This window comes from Sinocyclocheilus anshuiensis, unplaced genomic scaffold, assembly GCF_001515605.1.
Source record: "Sinocyclocheilus anshuiensis isolate Anshui unplaced genomic scaffold, SAMN03320099.WGS_v1.1 scaffold280, whole genome shotgun sequence".
Classification (NCBI taxonomy): domain Eukaryota; kingdom Metazoa; phylum Chordata; class Actinopteri; order Cypriniformes; family Cyprinidae; genus Sinocyclocheilus; species Sinocyclocheilus anshuiensis.
Window position 1 is genome coordinate 953,512 of NW_015558575.1, and position 18,851 is coordinate 972,362.

General features: G+C 35.3%; 1 protein-coding gene across 1 annotated transcript in view; it reads right to left on the reverse strand.

The window, feature by feature from the left end:
* Nucleotides 1-11,469, reverse strand: part of LOC107679666 (exostosin-1a-like) — a 33,868-nt gene extending 22,399 nt beyond the window's left edge. Inside the window, exons 1-3 of the mRNA XM_016475283.1 lie at nucleotides 11,391-11,469; nucleotides 5,919-6,037; nucleotides 3,805-3,900 (exon numbers count right to left, since the gene is read on the reverse strand). Coding sequence (XP_016330769.1) covers nucleotides 3,805-3,900; nucleotides 5,919-6,037; nucleotides 11,391-11,469 — 294 coding nt within the window. The remainder of the gene's footprint in view (nucleotides 1-3,804; nucleotides 3,901-5,918; nucleotides 6,038-11,390) is intronic.
* Nucleotides 11,470-18,851: the final 7,382 nt, after the last annotated feature.

Genomic DNA, 18,851 nt, shown 5'->3' on the forward strand with positions numbered 1-18,851 from the left:
ACACACACACACACACACACACACACACACACACACACACACACACACACACACACACACACTGCCTCTGGAATGAACTCTCTCCCACTCATGACCTCTATAGATTGCACTTCTAGTGAAAACCAAGTTCATGCTTCTCTATTAAGCTTTTATCTCAGTATTAAACAACTCCAATTTATCTTGATCAAGACTCAGATAAAAGCGTGTTATGATTTGGATGTGGCGTTTGATAGCTTATTAGTCACAATATGATTTAATTTTGGCAAATGGCTTTTGATTAAAACTTTGATTATCTATTTCACACTTGTTTGACGCATGAATTAACACTCCTTTCAAAGTAAGTATCTGCATTTCATTTAGAGCTCTGGACTGTGTGCGTGTTTCTGATCTACTGGTTTTGAAAACCATTTAGTGTTTTTAATTATTATCATCAAAGGCTAAACTTGGACTAGAATTAGGGCAACCTTTGTCTGGTGTATAGAAAGATGGATAATATAATACAGTATATAACCAATTCTTACGTATTATATGAAATGGATGGTTGCATTTTAGGCATATAATTTTATATAGTAACATATTAATGTATGTACATACACTGCTATGGTGTTTACACTGAAAAGCATATCTAGTACCTGTACATTATATTTACATTTTATGTAATACATCTGAATTAAAGTTTAGCTAAACTTTTTGTTCTTTGATTGAAGTAACTTTTTTTTTAAACACATTTTACATTTTTCACAAACAAACAAACAAATGGGATGGATTGGATGGTTGGATTTATATCATCCAAACGTTCTCACACAACTTTCAAAAAGAAAAAATTAATCCTGTAAACTACATGAAGGCAAATCCATTAATGCAAATTCCAAAAGCTGTTAGCATATTGATGAATGATACTCAGATCTGCCTGTCATGATGATGATAATTGAAATGTCAGATTCATAATGCATCTCTTGAGATGATACATTTTTATCTTGCGTCATCAATGTGTTTTTTGCATCAGACCTTTACAGTTCCCCAATGGAAAGGCACTTTTAAGTGGTCTAGGTGACCCTTGAACTTTCCCCTTTGCCATTTTTTCTGTCTGACTAGATATAGCTTAGTCTCATACAGCCATATCAGCATGTTTTTTTTTTATGTTATTTTAGTGGCTGGAAATAACTCATACTACAATGACAGACAGATGTGTGCAGATGTGATTCTCATTGTCTTTCATAGATTTGATGCCACTAACCTGGCAGACTTTGGCAGACAGGCTTGGAAAGGATGGTAGGAGTGTTTAGGAAACCTGCTGGTACCTCATATTTGTATATCTAGGTAACATTTTTATTCATATCATACCTGAAGGTTTACCTGAGGCATACCTGAAACCCTATTAGCTGGGTTAAATCAACCCATTATGCTGGGTTAAAAAACAACCCAATTTGCTGGGTAAATTTAACCCAAGATGGGTTCTGTCCTATATTTACCCAGCCCATGGGTTAATAACAACCCAAATTGGGTTGTTTTTAACCCAGTATTTTTAGAGTGTGTATATATATATATATATATATATTACTGTATGTCCACCAGGGTCAGAAATTAACTTATCCATTAAGAGGCCATATTTTCCTCCTAGAACTGATTTCCAAGGACATTAGTTACCTACACTCTAAAAAATGCTGGGTTAAATACAACCTAGTGCTGGGTAAAATAGGGACAAACCCAGCAATTGGGTTGTTTTGACCCAGCGGTTGGGTTACTACCCAGAAGGTTGGGTTAAACATTTAACCCAACCGCTGGGTCAAAACAGCCCAATCACATACTAAATAGTGTTTTTCTGCAAATTTAAAAATGCAGAAATTTTTGTGTGAGGGGAAGGTTTGGGATCAGGGTAAGGGGATAGAAAATACAGTTTGTACAGTATAAAAACCATTATGCCTGTGGAGAGTCCCCAATAAACCACATATTGGACCAAAACAGGACGCACAAATACCTGGCCATCCACCTGAGCCAAAAGAAAATGTGATCCATCAGACCAGGCAACCTTCTTCCATTGCTCCATCGTCCAGTTCTGACACTCATGTGCACATTGTAGTCAGTGTTTTCAGTGGTGGACAGGGGTCATCATGGTCACTCTGACCAGTCTGCAGCTATGCAGCACGATATGCAACAAACTGTGATGCACTGTGCATTCTGACACTTTTCTATCATGGCCAGCGTTAAGTTTTTCAGCAATTTGAGATAGTCGCTCTTCTGTGTGATCAGTCCAGATGGAGTAACCTTCTCTACCCATGTGCATCAGTGAGCTTTGGCTGCCCATGACCTTGATGCTGGATCACTTTTGACAGGAACTAACCTCTGCATACTGGGAACATCCCAAAAGACTTGCCATTAGATGCTTTGAACCAGCCGTCTAGCCATCATTATTTGGCCATTGTCAAAGTCACTCAGATCTTGCTATTTCACCCATTTTTCCTGCTTTCAACACATTAAATTAAATACTGGACTGTTCACTTGCTGCTTAATATATTCCAGCCCTTTACAGGTGCCATTGCAACGATATAATAAATGCTGTTTACTTCACCTGTCAGTGGTTTTAATGTTGTGGCTGATCAGTGTAAATATAGAAAATTTGGAGTTCTCCTGTGCTTCACGTATGCTCACTGTGGGACCTATCGAGAGTGTTTTAAGCGACTTTTCAAAAAATTCACAAATCTACTGTAAATGCGCTCTTAGTTAGCACCCAAATCTAGGGGATCTCTCCTTACCTAACCCAGCCTGTGCCTCTCTCTCTGGGCCTCGCTGGTCTCCCTTTGCGGAACACCATGGTGGATGTCTCCATCTGAAATTTTTTTTTTGGGGAAGTCGTGGCCTAATGGTTAGAGAGTCGGACTCGTAACCCAAAGGTTGCGGGTTCGAGTCTCGTACCGGCAGGGATTGTAGGTGGGGGGAGTGAATGTACAGCGCTATTTGGCCACATGTCACTTCACTCACTTCAAATGTGTTAACTTCGCAAAATAGTGAGTTAAACATAATGTTTCTCCTAAGATATTTTTTCCTCACATTTTCATATGTACGGTGGCCGAGAGAGCTCAACACGCTGTAACTTAAGAAAACACATGCAAATAGATAAAACAACTACAGGATAAGTGAGGAGACAGAGTAATCATCACATTAAGTTACTCAGGCTAACTGTTTCTGCAAATAACACGTCAAGAAGATGTAAATGAGTAAAACATGTGCAAAGAGGGATGACGGTGAGCAGACAAAGTCTGAAAGGTGCTAATGATAAGATATATTCAGAATATTCACATAACCACCCACACACAGCTGTGCAGATATCACACACACACACACACACACACACACACACACACACACACACACACTTTATTTCAAATCATTTCAGTGATTTTAAATGGTGACATCTGGCCTGTTATGTGTCGTTGTGTTTCCTTCCCACCAGAAAGTTTGAGTCTAACTTCACTTACCTGCACTTTTGTCCCCAGAAGTTAACTAAACATGTCAAAACCTTGCTTGGGTAATTTGAAAATGGTTCAAATGATTCAAAACAATTTATACACTAAATTATTATTATTTTAAATCTAAAATTGCAAAGTCTAATATCTATAATAGTTACATTTACATTGAAAAAAAACCAAACATTTAAAATAAAAAGTCTTTATCTAGAAGGTTAGTCTGTGTTTATGTGTGTATAGTGTTTGTTGCATGTGTGTAGTTGTGCAAAGAACTGCATGCCGAGAATTAAAACCAACACACAGTTCTTCTATTTATTTCATCATCTTTCTCTCCTCTCACCTTTCTTTTGCCCTCAATGACAGAGAAGGGTGTTGGGATGGAGGGCCACTTGTTTCTGGGTGGTGGAGGCTTCTCACAGTTCCATAGCACTAAAATCTGAAACCACATTAAAACACACGAGCTTCACTGCACATTTCCATATGTGTGCAAAACATGAGTTTTCATTGTTAGATTGCAACCAATTTTTGTAGGTGCAGATGTGAATTATTACAGCCCACATGCAAAAGGCAATCAAAAGGTGTGAGAGCCACTAGAATAATTTACAACAAATTAGAAATTATCAAGAGACTTCTCATTTTTAGTAACTGTGTTAATTAGGGGCATTTGTAGATACAGTCTAATGTTAGCTCTTGTGAAAAGAAGTGTGCTTAATTGTATTGAATGTGTACTTCAAATCTTTAAAAAATAAATAACTGGACGTGTCATACATCGTAACACATTTTCATTTAATTGTAAATAACATGCAATTAAGTGTTCGAAAACATTTCATTCCTTTCACACTTATTTCCACAGTGTATTCTTTTAAAATATATTATTTTCATACTAAACACTCTTTTTAAAGTATGCAAAAGTGTACGTTTTTAAACACGGGAATACATGATCTGAATATTATTCAATTTAGTAATTATCTAATATAAATTGAACCGATGCAATGTCAGCAGAAAATAAGTTGTTTAAATTATATAAACTTTATGCAATGAAGCAGTGACCAATTAGGAACACAAACAGTGAAGCTAACATGATCTGTCACTTGTCAGAATCCGCGGTCAGACTGAGTGTATGCTACTTTCACACAACCAGATGTTTGACTAGTTTTACTTGATTAGTTGCTGCCCACATACAGGGACATAATAAAAAATGATGTGTGGAAAACCATGTGAAAATTTGTGGGCTTTCTAAATGAGTTTGATTCATGCATTGATAATCATTCATCTTGTTCATGATATGATGCATTAGGCAGTGCTGCAATTAATATACCAACACTTTTCCTCCAGAATGTAAAAGGAATAGCACATCCAAAATGGAAAATCACCTACTCAATCTCATATTGTTCCAAACCTATGATTTTATGTATTTGGTACAAGGCTAATATGGGTAAGTGAAACTAAGACTAAAACCATAAAATAAATCAAATAAAATAAAAAATATTGTACTTGAATAATTGTCCTGAAATAAAATCAAAAAAATATATATATAAAAGCAACATTTCCATCATTCCAATTATTTTGACATTTAAGTACTGAAACAACTAAAACTAAATAAACTAAAATTAATAAATATAAATTAATAACAAAACTGTATAGTCATATAAAAAATTAAAAACGACAAAATGTTTTAAACTAAAATTAAAAACATAAATATATATATATATTTTTTAAATAAATGAATTAATAAAAAAAAAACTATAATAGTATATCAGTGACGCTAAAAGAACACTGCTTTGGTGGAGCACGAAAGGAGAAGCTTAGCAGAACATTCACTGAAAGTGAATGGGGACCAGCAGGCTGCCAACTTAAAATGACAAAAGGCACCATAAAATTGATTTGTTATTGACTGATGTCTTGCAATTCTCTTGATGCACCAATTTTGAATATGCACATATTCAAATCAGGTAAATGAGATTTGAGAGCTACACTGAATATTTTTAGTAAATAGAATAATACTTTGGCCTTTTCCTCACACAAAACCATTAAAGGACTTGAAATATTATGGATTTTATGTTGCATGATATTATGAAATATTATGCAAACAAGCTGTATTATGAAACCTCAACTGTTTTGTTTTGTTTTGTTGAGTGAGTGATTAATTGATTGATTGACTGTTAAAATCAGAATAGAACATGATTGAGATGACTTGTGAGTGAGAAAATTAAGACAGAATTTTTTCTTTCTTTCTTTTTTTTTTTGGTGAGTTATACTCATATACATCTCATTTGTGATTTAATATAGCCAGTTGTGCAGGCTGCCAATAAAGAAAGAACTCTAACCAACAATGTAACCGCCAGCAAACAATCGCTGGCAGTGTGAATGACCCTTAACCCGATGTACATTTGCAGCATAGATAATAATGGAAGAGTTGTCATTGAGTCTCATTATTTGCTCTCATATTCTCACCTGTGCACAGAACTTGGACTTGGCGACCGCATGGATCAGTTTGAATATGGGCTGCTGTTGGGACTGTAGAAGTGTGACCGCTTGAATGACAGCTGTAAACTCCTGAGACGGACTCTTACCTGCAGAAATCACAAACGTTAATAGCAGAAATTACTTTAGTGCTTTTGGATTTGCTGGTGAATTTCTTTGCTTAAATCATGAAGCACATAAAAATGCAGTTTTCACACACTGCGAACGGCAGATTAGCCTTTATGAAATCAGTCTTCAGTGGCTTCAGCCTACGGTGTTTAACCCTTTGGGGTCGACAAACGCGGATACGCGTTTTGTGGCATCTTCTCCTGATAACACCGAAAAGAACTTAAATTACACTTTCAGTTTTGATCTTACAGATAAGAGCAATACATTGTAATTTTATTATTCCTAGAATATGTGGTAATATTAGGAGAAATGTAGCATTACATCACTTGCTCACCAATTGAGTGAATGGGTGCCATCAGAATGAGAGTCCAAACAGCTGATAAAAGAGGAGCAGAGCCCCCTTCTTGGGACTTGCAGTACTGCTTTAAAGGGGTCATAGGATGCCAATTTTCCACAAGTTGATATGATTCTTTAGGGTCTTAATGAAAAGTCTGTAACATAGTTTGGTTAAAATTTAGCATTTTCCTTTAAATGTTAATGAGCTCAGCTGACCCCGCCCCTCTCTTCTGAGCTGCTCTGAGAGAGACTGTTTACTTTAGCCGCATTCATCGTGAAACTTGCTAATTAGCACATTATTAGGAAAAGCGATTTGCAAAGATTCATTACAAAACATTATACTCACTTCTTCTGTAGATGAGGCTGGATCACGAATGATTTGCGCGAACATAGACGCATTTATGTAGATCGGGGGCGCATTCCCTTCAGAAACAATGTAATCCACTGCGTCTTCAGTGGCTCAGATGTCGGGAGTAAATGACGACTGCTATGTTCATTATTACGTCCAACAACAGAACACCTCAATCGCTTAGGAGTCATTCTTGTCTACATCTGCTCCGGCGGTGAAACAATGGCGGACTGATGACAGCTCACTCAGGGTGGGTCTAAGGTAAGACACCAGTCCAGTCTGTCCTGAAACGCCACTGTCAATCAAACTATCGTGGCAGGGGCCTGTTTTTGTCACACAGACAGGCATCTGAGATCGGCTCGATTTGAGAAAGGGGAAAACATTTAACCAGATTAAAAAAGAAACACTGGGTGGATGTTTATCATTATAGGGTGGTTGTGTACACACACTGCCAACACACATTTCAGTTCAAACTACTTGTAAAAGTGCATGTAGCATCCTATGACCCCTTTAATAACGCTTCCTCCAGTGAAAAATCCATCCCCATGTTGCCCTCTCACATCAAAATACACAAACATACTTTGCTGTTTTGCACTGTTTTCACATGTCAACTGTCAGTCTTGTCAATTGATATGTGCATATTTCTCTCCTAATTCAGGCAAGATGACTTTTTCATTGGAGAAAGGGACAAAGCACTCACATTTTAGCCGGAAACAATAGTTTGAAGTTAAAAACGTCTTGATGAATTTGTTTAAATGTTTGCAAACACAGATTTTCACAAGACAAGTAATTATTGGACTTCTTGTGGATTATTGTGATTTTTTTCAGCTGTTTGGACTCTCATTCTGGTGGCACCCATTCACTGCAGAGGATCCACTGGTGAGCAAGTGATGTAATGCTAAGTATTCCTTGAAAAATAACTGTTTTGCATGTTCAGAACAAACAAAAATAACAACAACAACAACAACAACAAAAAACCCAGCAGAATGTTATTATGTATGCAAGCCACAACATCTAAAATATTTTCAAATGACTGTTTCAAGGAAGACAGGGACCCAGCAAGCCATCGGCGCAGTCCGCTGGTCATGTTGGATGATATTTCATTGCCTAATAAACAGCATGTATCACAGGTAGCCGGATTTATAGTGTTGCCCTGGCTGAGCGAATCACGCTGTATATCGCCCACACTGAAGTTCTCTCAAGTTATGGCCACAGACGGAGTCTAAACTGCCCTGTCATCAAAATTATGGAAAGTGAGACTAACAACACCTGTGACAGCAGAGAATAGACCATCTATCACTCCTGCAACACAGATTTGCTGCTAACATGTGAAGCCCCGGGACAAATCCACTACTGACCCCTATATGCGCATGCAAACACACACAGGCTGGATTTAGGAAGGAATATGGCAGACACATATGTTCACTATCCACTATGAGATTACACACACACACACACACACACACACACACACACACACAATGAGACGGTACGCATGCGCTCTCACCGTCGGACATTTGGGTAAGACGTGCAGCGAAATTGTGGAGTTTTTGCGATCATCCATGGGTAAATACAATGTTTTATTATTATATTTTGGATAAATACCAATTGTGGATGTATATTTTGTTGTATTAATTCGGCGAACTGTCATATTTAAAAAGTTATGTCGTGTAGAATGTCCGCGATGATATGACGTCACACCATGTGGTGTATGCCTGTTCATTTAGTGTTTCACGAACTATTATACACTTTCTTTTGTAGATGGTTTTTGTGTTTTTCATGTGATTTGTTCTTTATGTGAACATCTAGACAGTGTACAACAATGTTGAGGATTTCAGCCTTTGTTGAGTGAACGTGAGGTGTTATATAGGAGCTCATTCTGATGTGAGTGTTATTTTCTCTCATTTCCCTCAAATGATGTGTAAGTGGGTAATATAAAAATGTACTTATGTTGCTTTGTTCTCTTTGTACAGTATTCCCACTGCAGTATTGTATGGTAACATTGTGATATCGTGTTACATTACTCGTATTTTTGATTTTCCATCTTTTTGCACTGAGATTTTTGTATTTGGTTTTTTGCATTTTGAAAATTGCATTCTGAGTAATGAAGAGCTGTGAGGAGGTTTAACTGGTATCACCAGCTCTGTGAAAGCTCTCATTTTGTTTATCTAAATTTTATTTTGCTACTTCATCTTTTCCTGTTCATTTTGTGAACCTTCTTGTCAATTAAAGTGAGAAGACACTTTTGATAGTAAAACTTTAACTGAATAAACTTAAAGTAAATAGAACCCCTCAATGTGTTCCTGGTGGTAAATTTAAATCCACGGTCACATTTACAAGTTACAATTAGCATTATGGGTGATACGATGAACTAATCATGCAAAGATTGAGAGTGCTCTCAAGCTTTCTGTTTAGGACATGTGATTACATCATGTAATCATTGCTCATTGTTTGTGCTTAAAGGGATAGTTTACACAAAAATTAAAACCACCCCATGATTTACTCATATTTACTGAGTTTTCCTTTGCTGTAAACAAAACTTTTTTTTCGCGAGACAAGCATATTCTCACCGGTACGCTACGCCTACGTCCTACGTCATCCGCTGGAGTGACACTATCGTGAACATAGTGAACAGAAGGCATTTATTAACCTCCCGGAGCCATGTGGAGCACTTTTTATGATGGATGGATGCACTTTATTTTGCTTCAAAATCTCAACACCCATTCACTGCTATTATAAAGCTTGGAAAAGCCAGGACATTCTTTAATATAACTCCAATTGTATTCGTCTGAACGAAGAAAGTCATATACACCTAGGATGGCTTGAGGGTGAGTGAATCATGGGGTAATTTTCATTTTTGGATGAACTATCCCTTTAAATGAATACATGACATACATTAACTGCACGAGTTGTATAATCTTAGAACTGTACTTTTCTGCCATATGGATATTACCTTGACACAGTCACCTCTATAAACAGATCACTCTTAATTGTAATGTAGAATCATTCATTTTCTGTAAAGCTGCTTTGAAATGGTATCGTGAAAAGCACTATATAAATGAATGTGAACTGAATTGAATGTTTTAGCTGTGGTTAAACCTTGGAACCAATAACAGCCAGTTTCAGTCTGACCGGTGCTTTGGAATAAGTTTGGATAGTCCAGATTTAGATTCTAGATTGTATTTTTATTTCACAGAAAATACGGGCTCCTGTGTATTTGGTTTTAAGACATACTAAACTATTATTCTATACGTTTATTTTTATGTTTACATAAATATTTTTTTTCTTTTCTAAAATGGTTACCCAGAGACATTCAATAATTTCAATAATTTAACAAAACATTCACATGTTTACAGTTCTCTGATGTTGGCTAATGGTCAAATTACATGTAGGTAAACAAATAACATATTTTGACATCTTTTAGTAGGTGTTGTATTTTGTTTGTTCATATTTTTATTCACTTTAATTTTACTTTTTTTATGATTCCATTTGGGAAACCCTGTTTTATTAACTAATGCTAGTTTATAAACAAACTATTTTTCATTGTGAAATGTTTGTTAAATGCAGTTAAATAAAAACATATTAGTACTTATATTAGAAATTAAGGTAACACTTTACAATGTTCCATTAGTTAATGTTAGATAATGTATTAACTAACATGAACAAACAATGAACAATACATTTATTACAGTATTTATTAATCTTTGTTAATGTTAGTTAATGAAGATACAGTTGTTCATTGTTAGTTCATGTTAATTCACAGTGCATGAACTAATGTTAACAAGCACAACTTTTGATTTTAATAATGCATTAGTAAATGTTGAAATTAACATTACCTAAGATTGATACATGCTGTAGAAGTATTGCTCATGCTTAGTTCATGTTAACTAAAGTAGTTAACTAATGAACCTTATTGGAAAGTGTTACCGAAAATTAACATTAACCAAGTATTGTTCATTCTTAGTTCATGATACCTAATGCATTAACCAATGCAAACAAATGTAAGAGTATTGCAATAAATAAATAAAATAAATAAATAAAAAATAAAAAAAATCAACATGTCAGACCATCTCTATCAGTCTTTGCAGGCATCGCCCAGACAACATTCTCACCAGTATGCACACAGGCCTAATTACTCAAATGAAACACATTAATCACATTTTATTACAACACTAATTAATCACAATCTGCCTCACCCCCATCACAACGGGTGTGTGAGATCTTAAAACCCAAAAATAACCTGTAAAACACACGCACGCACGCACACACACACACACATACACCTTTTGTGTCCTGCGTCCTCCTCTAATGGGCTTGATTGGTCCTGCTCTCCCAAGTCTAGAAATGCACAAGCCAATTAGGATCAACTATAGGGTCTAATTAAAGAACCCTCATGTCAGGCAGCATGTGTGTTTGTGTATCTCTGTGCCTTTACATGTTTTAATGTGCTGTACGTGAAGTGTAGGGATTTTGTCAGATCCACGAAGCATCTCGCTTGTCTTGTTCTGTGGAGCAGGGAAATTAACTCAACATGGCATATGTTCTAGAGCAAGTGCCAGTATACACAGGTCCACGGAGAGGGCATTTGATCTATGTGCTTAATTAGGCAGCATTTATTGCTGCATGCACACACACACACACACACTCACCGAGTGTTGAGTAGTAGAAGGGGAAGAGGGTTGAAATAATTCTTACATGTAGTCTGTCAACATGGTATGGCGTGGACATCACAATGCACTATTAACTATGCAGTACTGTAAATGGACCTCTCAACAGAATGTTGCAGGGATGATGTATTTTTGTATCTTCTGGTTCCATCATCCTGAAGTCAATTAATTTTTTGAAAGGGTTTTTGGTTAAATGCCTGAAATAAATCCAGTGGTTAACAAGTTTAAGACATTTTCACAGTTTTTTCACACTAGTGTTGTGTGTGTGTGTTTAAAACTTTCACTTTTGTTAGTTCACAGTTAGTTGTTGTCTGCTAATAAGTGGCTAAATGGGACTACAGAGGTTGTCGGGGTCGTCATGTTGAACAGTAAAACTCATCTACTCACTAGTTTGCTTTCAGAAACTGAATGAGTTGTTCGAAGTTTAGTGATGTTGATGCCTGCTGTACATTTGGCTTTTTACTTCTGCCGATTATATTAAGGCTTCTTTATGAACAAAACGTGTATGAATCATAGACTTGAATCAAAACTTATTTTCAGAGCTTATTTTCTGCCTTAATCCAAAATTTCCAGTGGAACAATGCTATTTCTATTTATTGTATAAAAACACTGTCGAGGGAACAAGGGTGATGCCAACCAGTTTGGCCTATAAAAATGCATCATCTCTGCAGCACACTATCCCTGCATCCCAATGTTCATATTATCTATCCTAAAATAAAATATGCGAGATTACAATAAGTGTGTCTCAAAGCATAGTATGTTGAAAAGTCCCCGGATGGTCTACTATTTCAGGTAGATTTTTGAAGCGTGGATCCGTGCACACTCTAATGTCTAATATTGCCCACAATCCACTCCATTGTACAATCCACCTGTTTGGCCATTAACTTTTAAATGCATCTTTACGCAAAAAATATGAGCAGAGTTCACCGCATAAAAACCCACGGCTGGCAGAGCAACGAACTACTTATTTTCTCTCCAATACGGTAGGAAGTTAAATGAAATGAAATGTGGAGGATGTTAACTGTGACAAGATGATTGACAGGCCAGTTTACAGCGTGACAGAGTGGTCCATTAAAGACGCAATTCAACAATTAGGCATTTCCCGAAACCATAGTTCCAACATACATCTGCAAACAGCACAGTAAAGTTGTGTGGCTTTAACTACAGCTCAGTAAGATTTTTGTTTTTTGGTTTTTGAAAAAGATTCTTATGTTTACCGAAGCCTCATTTATTTGATAAAATACAGTCAAAAACATTAATAATGTGAAATATTATCTTTATATGTTTCATATATTTGAATATATTTTATTAACATTTAATTATATTTGACATAATTTAATGCATCTTTGCTGAATAAAAATATAATTTAAAAAAATCATAGCAATGCCAATTTTTTTGAGCCATAGCGTATTTATGTTTGTTTTGTACATTATCTTGAACACTTTAACACTTATTATTACTATTAATAATAATAAGAATAATAATAACAAGGTATAACAATAATTGACTATTATAATTTTCTTGTTTGGATTGCAAGGTATCACAGGTCATCTGATCTCAACATTGCACCTCCCCCCATCCTCTATACGAATAAAATATGAATAAATAATGTTGAATAAAATATTTTTGTAATCCATTGATGCAACTGAAGTATTGATCATTTTAAACATTTGTCTGAAGTGCAAATCATTTCTTTTGAAGTTAATCCATTTAATGAGGAAAAATGTATTTATTGAATTATTTATTTTTCTGAGTGAAATGGAGAAATCTTCTTTTTATTGTCTTTCTCTGTATCTCTCTGTAATTTGACTTTGATATGAAGAACTATGGTTCAGTCAGAAGGAGGGCAAATCCAGACACTGGGTTCGACATTTCACACAACGTCATTCTGTTCAAAACGTTCCGAGCGGAACAGAAGCGGGGATTAGGTTAACTCTGGAAAGAGACCAGCCTCAGGAGCCGGAAAAACACAGCATAGAAAAGTGTCTGTTCAGTGACAGGACACATATTGTTTACTCCTAGTCCCAGAATGTGTGACACAGGCTTTTCAATGAGGTTCAATTAAGACTTTATTGCAGCAGTTCCTGCATTTGGTGGGTTGCAACAAAAAGGAGTCACAATTCTATTCTCGTCACGGACAGCAGGGAAAACAATGCTAAATGCAAATAATAAGATCAGAGTTATTTTAGTATCTTATTTTAGTATTTGAGGTGCTCTTATAGTTTTTATTAATATTTTGAATTAGTTTTTGCATTTATATTTTCTGTTTTCGTTTTAATTTTAGTCAAGGTTTTAGCATTTGTGTGTGTTTTATTGTGCTTGTTTGTAAATAAAAATGAGAAAAGTTGCTTTGGCAACTAGCTGAAATAAAATAGTAATATAAATTATTATTATTTTTTAAATATATATTTTTATATTTTAATTCAGTTAAAGTTGATTTTACTTCAAATAACTTTTTTCAATGGTTTTATTTTTTATTTTTAGTGAGCTATAATAACCCTGCATAAAATGCAATATAAAAATATATAATAAAAAAATAAATATCAAATTTTAAAAGGGGGTACATTTTTTTTTAAACATTAGATTTAAATACATTTTAAACATTATTTATATTAAATATTCTTTCATTACTTATATTAAATAATGATTCAGTTGAATGATTTTAAATACATATAAAAGCATCGGGAAATGGATTTACAAAAGATGCATTTAAAAAGGGATTTATTATTTATTGTTGCTTTATAAACATGAATTAATTACATTTTGACATACAGTTTTACATATAGTATGTTTATTTATAATTTGAAAAGTGATATTTATTTACATGTTTTAAGTTTGAATTCATATGTTTAGAATTAATTTCTTCATTTAATTTCATTTTCTTCATTTAATTGCTGGGAGCATGAAACAAATCAAAATTTCAATTTAATTTGCATGTAATGTTGATATTGTTTTCATGGTCATTTTAAGGATGTTTTTTTTGTAAATTACAATTTAAAGACAGCTTTGATACCGGGTAATTGCTTAATGTCCAGTGTAAACTCTGGGTTTTAAAGCAAAACCGGTTGAGTCCCGCTGCTTATAGTAGACAGTTTTGTGAATTACAGCAGTATCTCTGATTCCGATCACTGTGGTGATATTTGGTGAAGTTGGCAGAAATACTGCTCTCCTCTGTCTGCTTTCTGAACACATTGATAGTCAGTCACATTTCTGGCAGTGATGTCTGGCAGTTCTCAGTCTGCGCCTGTTATTAAAAGACTTGTCCGACACCTTGCTGAGATGAAGAGATACAGCAACCCAGCACAAAGTTTCTATTCCGTCTAGCTGACCAAGGCTGGCCTTTATCCCCGGAGAAACTTCTCAAAATAGATGTGTGAGGGAGTGAGTGAGGGAATGTTTGTGTAAATCCGTCTGCATTTTTATGTGTGTTGGAGAGGTCTGGAAAAGACCAAGTGCGTTTGATCATGGCAGGTATCATCTTCTTATGTGTGACAGCAACTCGTGTTGAAAGCTTTTGAAGAAAATAGAAGACATCAGAGACGAAGAGAGATGGAGAGAACAAGAAATGAGTGAGTGTGTGAGAGAGATGGAGAGAACAAGAAATGAGTGAGTGCGTGAGAGAGATGGAGAGAACAAGAAATGAGTGAGTGTGTGAGAGAGATGGAGAGAACAAGAAATGAGTGAGTGTGTGAGAGAGATGGAGACAAAACAAAGCATATGCCAAGAAAAAAAACATCCACATTAACTATACAAATGACCTATACTGAGTGGAATTACTGCAGATTTCATAGAAGAGCTATGGAGCCACATGTTTTAAACTATAAATAGATTTCATCATAAAAGTATGGTTGTATCAGAAAATAGCCATACATGAACTTACAATGCCTTTTTTATACCCTTGTGAAAAAGAAGTGTGCTTAATTGTATTAAATGTGCACTTTTAAAAAAAGAAAAGAAAAACTGTACTTGCAGATCATATAATATTCATGAAATAAAATGCCACTTAACCTTATAAAGAGAGTCCACTTTCATGAAATTGTTTCTTAAAACACTCAAGTACACGTTTTTAAAAAGTGCACATGCAAAGTACTTGATAATAATTTTAATTGTAGTGTGTTATTTAATTAATTTAATATATTTTAAATGCACCAAATTGCAATTGCATCATTACAACTGTGTAATTAGAAATATGTTTACATACATGACATACAAGTTACGAGCATATATTTTAGTTTACCATTTGGCAGTAAACTTTAACCATATTTCAAAGAAAATAGAATTATGAAATTACTTATAAAGACATACTTAAGTCTTAAATAAGTGGGTCAGAAAGCACTCTGAAGTTCTACTCTTAGGATGAAAAGAAAAAAATTGTTTGGAAGATGATTTTATGTACTCGCTCATTTTTAATTTCATACCAAAAAAAAGTTGCATTGCGTAGCTTTAAGTCTTACTTAAATGTGCCAAATACTGTATTTAATATCAATTTAATCTATAATCAATATTAATTTTATTACAATGAACATGCGATATAATATTTGGAATCTTTATATTCAGTTTGCACATAAGTACATTGTTTTAAATATATTATATTATTTATAAGTAGCCTACTCTTTTTAAAAGTATGCTAATGTGTACTTATTTATCACAATGGTAGCCTATACAATGCCAAACTTATGGAGAAATCTGGACAACAAATAGCTACCCAATGCTAACATAATGCTAATATAATTTGTAATTAATAAATCTATATTAAATTAGAATGATTGTCAACAGTGGTCGGATACTTTTGGATCCCACTGTATTCGGGAGTGATGACAATTAGTTGTGGGAAGGAAAAACAAAACATGAAAAAGCAATGTTTAAAAATGTCAGTGTTTCATTTTAAATATATATATATTTTTTTACTTTCATATGATAAACAATTTTGATACTAAGTTGGGTCACCATCTGACTTCCAATGTGAAACCACTTTAGAACCATAACTGTAACTATAACCATAAAGTTTAAAAGATCACTCTAAGTGTCACAGTTACTGATGTTTTGTTGTGTTTTTCATTCCCCATGTTCTCTGTGTGACCTAGTTTCTGTCTCCTGTTGATTGTGTCATTAGGTTCAGATGTGTCTAGTCGTAATCCTCATTTACGTTCCCCATATAATGGTGCGTTCAAGTCATGTCGGATAGATCGTATTTACGAGTTGAACGCACATGAACGCCAACACAAAGTCGTTATTACGAGTGGGAAACTTGAAATTTTCTTTAAGCGCCGAGTTTCCGAGTTGGGGGTGTGTCAGTGAGAAACATGGCGGAATCGATAGATGCAACGTCTGTAGTTGACGCTAAATTTTTGTTTAAATTGATAGTTTAGTTGTCCTACAAACTTAAATTGGTAATGTTCTTGTTACGCAGCTAGTTAATGAAATCCAAGTAAAAAAATGCTATAATTTTTGCACCTATAGGTGAAAAACACACCTGATGCGAATTCTTTGCTCTTCATTTTCTATAAGCAGAGTTAACAGACCCTGTTGTATTTTCTTGTAATTTTTTAAAAGAAGGTACACCGCCATCTTGTGCCGACTAAACTGACTTGAACGCACCTGACGTTGTAATTACGACTTGTCAACTCGTAAGTATGAACGTCCCAGGAGGACTTGAACGCAGCATTAGTTGCATTCTGTTCAGTGTTTTTTTGTCTGGTCTCGTCTATGGATACGTGTGTTTGCTACCCTCCTATGATGGATTAACCTTATGTAGATTATTAAAGATTTTATACTGTGATCTTCTTCGTATTTGTGCTTCTCTCCCGCACCACACTGTGACACTAAGAGAATAGTGCAACACAACTACAACTACGAGGAACGAGCGATTCTTTTCCAACTGATGAATGATGAAAACATGGACAGCCAATCAAAATCCTTCCTACTTTAAAGTGTGCAATGCAATTGTTCACATAACATTATTGTCCGCTGGTGTGAATGCTAATATAGTTATTATCCTTTTTGTTTTTCGGTGTGAATGGGCCTTAAGAAAGAGCTACAAGATTATTTCACACAAAAATTACAATTCTGCCATCAGAATATCTTATTTTGTGACAATCATAAATTGTTTTGGAGTGACATGAGAGTGAGTAAATGATGACAGAGTTTTCATTTTGGGTGAACTAGCCCTTTAAAGGCGAGCGTACATGGTGCGATTTTGAAGGTTGGAACGTCGTGAGCTCTGGCACATGTCATGATTGAGTTTATCCGAAAATCGTATAGAGGCAGTCACACACGACACGAATTTACTACGATTTTACAAACTCTGACGTAATCATTACTTTTCGCGCCATTCATAAAAATATGGATTCTTAGGACGAAATAGTTTTCTTTGTGGCAGGCAGCTTGTGACGTCCAAAAAAAAAAGAAGACAAAGGACATGGCAAAGAGAATGGCTGAAAAGCAGAGAAAAGCATGGACTTTCTGTTCTTCATAAAGAACTCGAGGGAGTAGGCCATTTCTGAATTTCTGCTCGTTTTGCCGGAAATACAACAGGCATATTCATTCATAAAGCTGAACGGCAAATTTGGCACATTCGGAATAACAAATAAAAAATAGAACTGTATAATTAAACTAAAATTATTATAGACTATATGGTTTTTGTCATCTTCTGATTGGTCAACTTCAGATGAATCGCCAAATCGTCTCGTTCAACCGCACATACGCCACAAATTGAAACCGACAGCATCCGATTTTTTTTGACATGTTTGAAAATTATCGGGAGGACGGGAGGTGCTCGTAACGTCTTGCAGTTATTGGTGAAATGTGGGTATTTGAATGTGTGTGTGTGTGTGTGTGTAGCCTAAATTGTCATTCATTACTGCATTAAATTCTACCAGAAAAAAATGTCAGATCTTTTTAAAAGTTAGAAGAGACCTAATTAATTGTGTCATGCTAAAATATGAAGATATCAGTTGCAAATGGAGGCTAATTTTCTCCATCTGTATTTTGGGAAAATAGTGAATTGGCTTGACTGATTAAGAGCTTGGGGAAAGGTGTGATATCATTTTTAAGGCTCTTAAAACGTCCTGGGATTCATTGCTCTGTTCTTTTTTTTTTTCCTTGTGAGAATTTCAGCAGCATTTAATTAAAGCTCCCTTTAGAAAAATTGTGGAAAAAAGCAGGATTTTCAGTCTGCTGTTAAGAGGAATGATGGAGCTCTTAAAACAGATTATGTAGTAATGTGGTCTCATTACTGTAAGATTACATTATTATAAAGAAGAATATGTGTTTGTTAGTGTCTTGGGGGGATTGTGCACTGATGGTCTGATGCGAATGTGTGTGTGTGTGTACCTGCAGCAATAATCTCTCATCTCCAATGATGGCGGCTTTACTCCAGTCAATGACCTCTGAGAAGGGCAGCTCCCATCCGTTACTTAGCAGTACAGGAATACAGGCCAACTG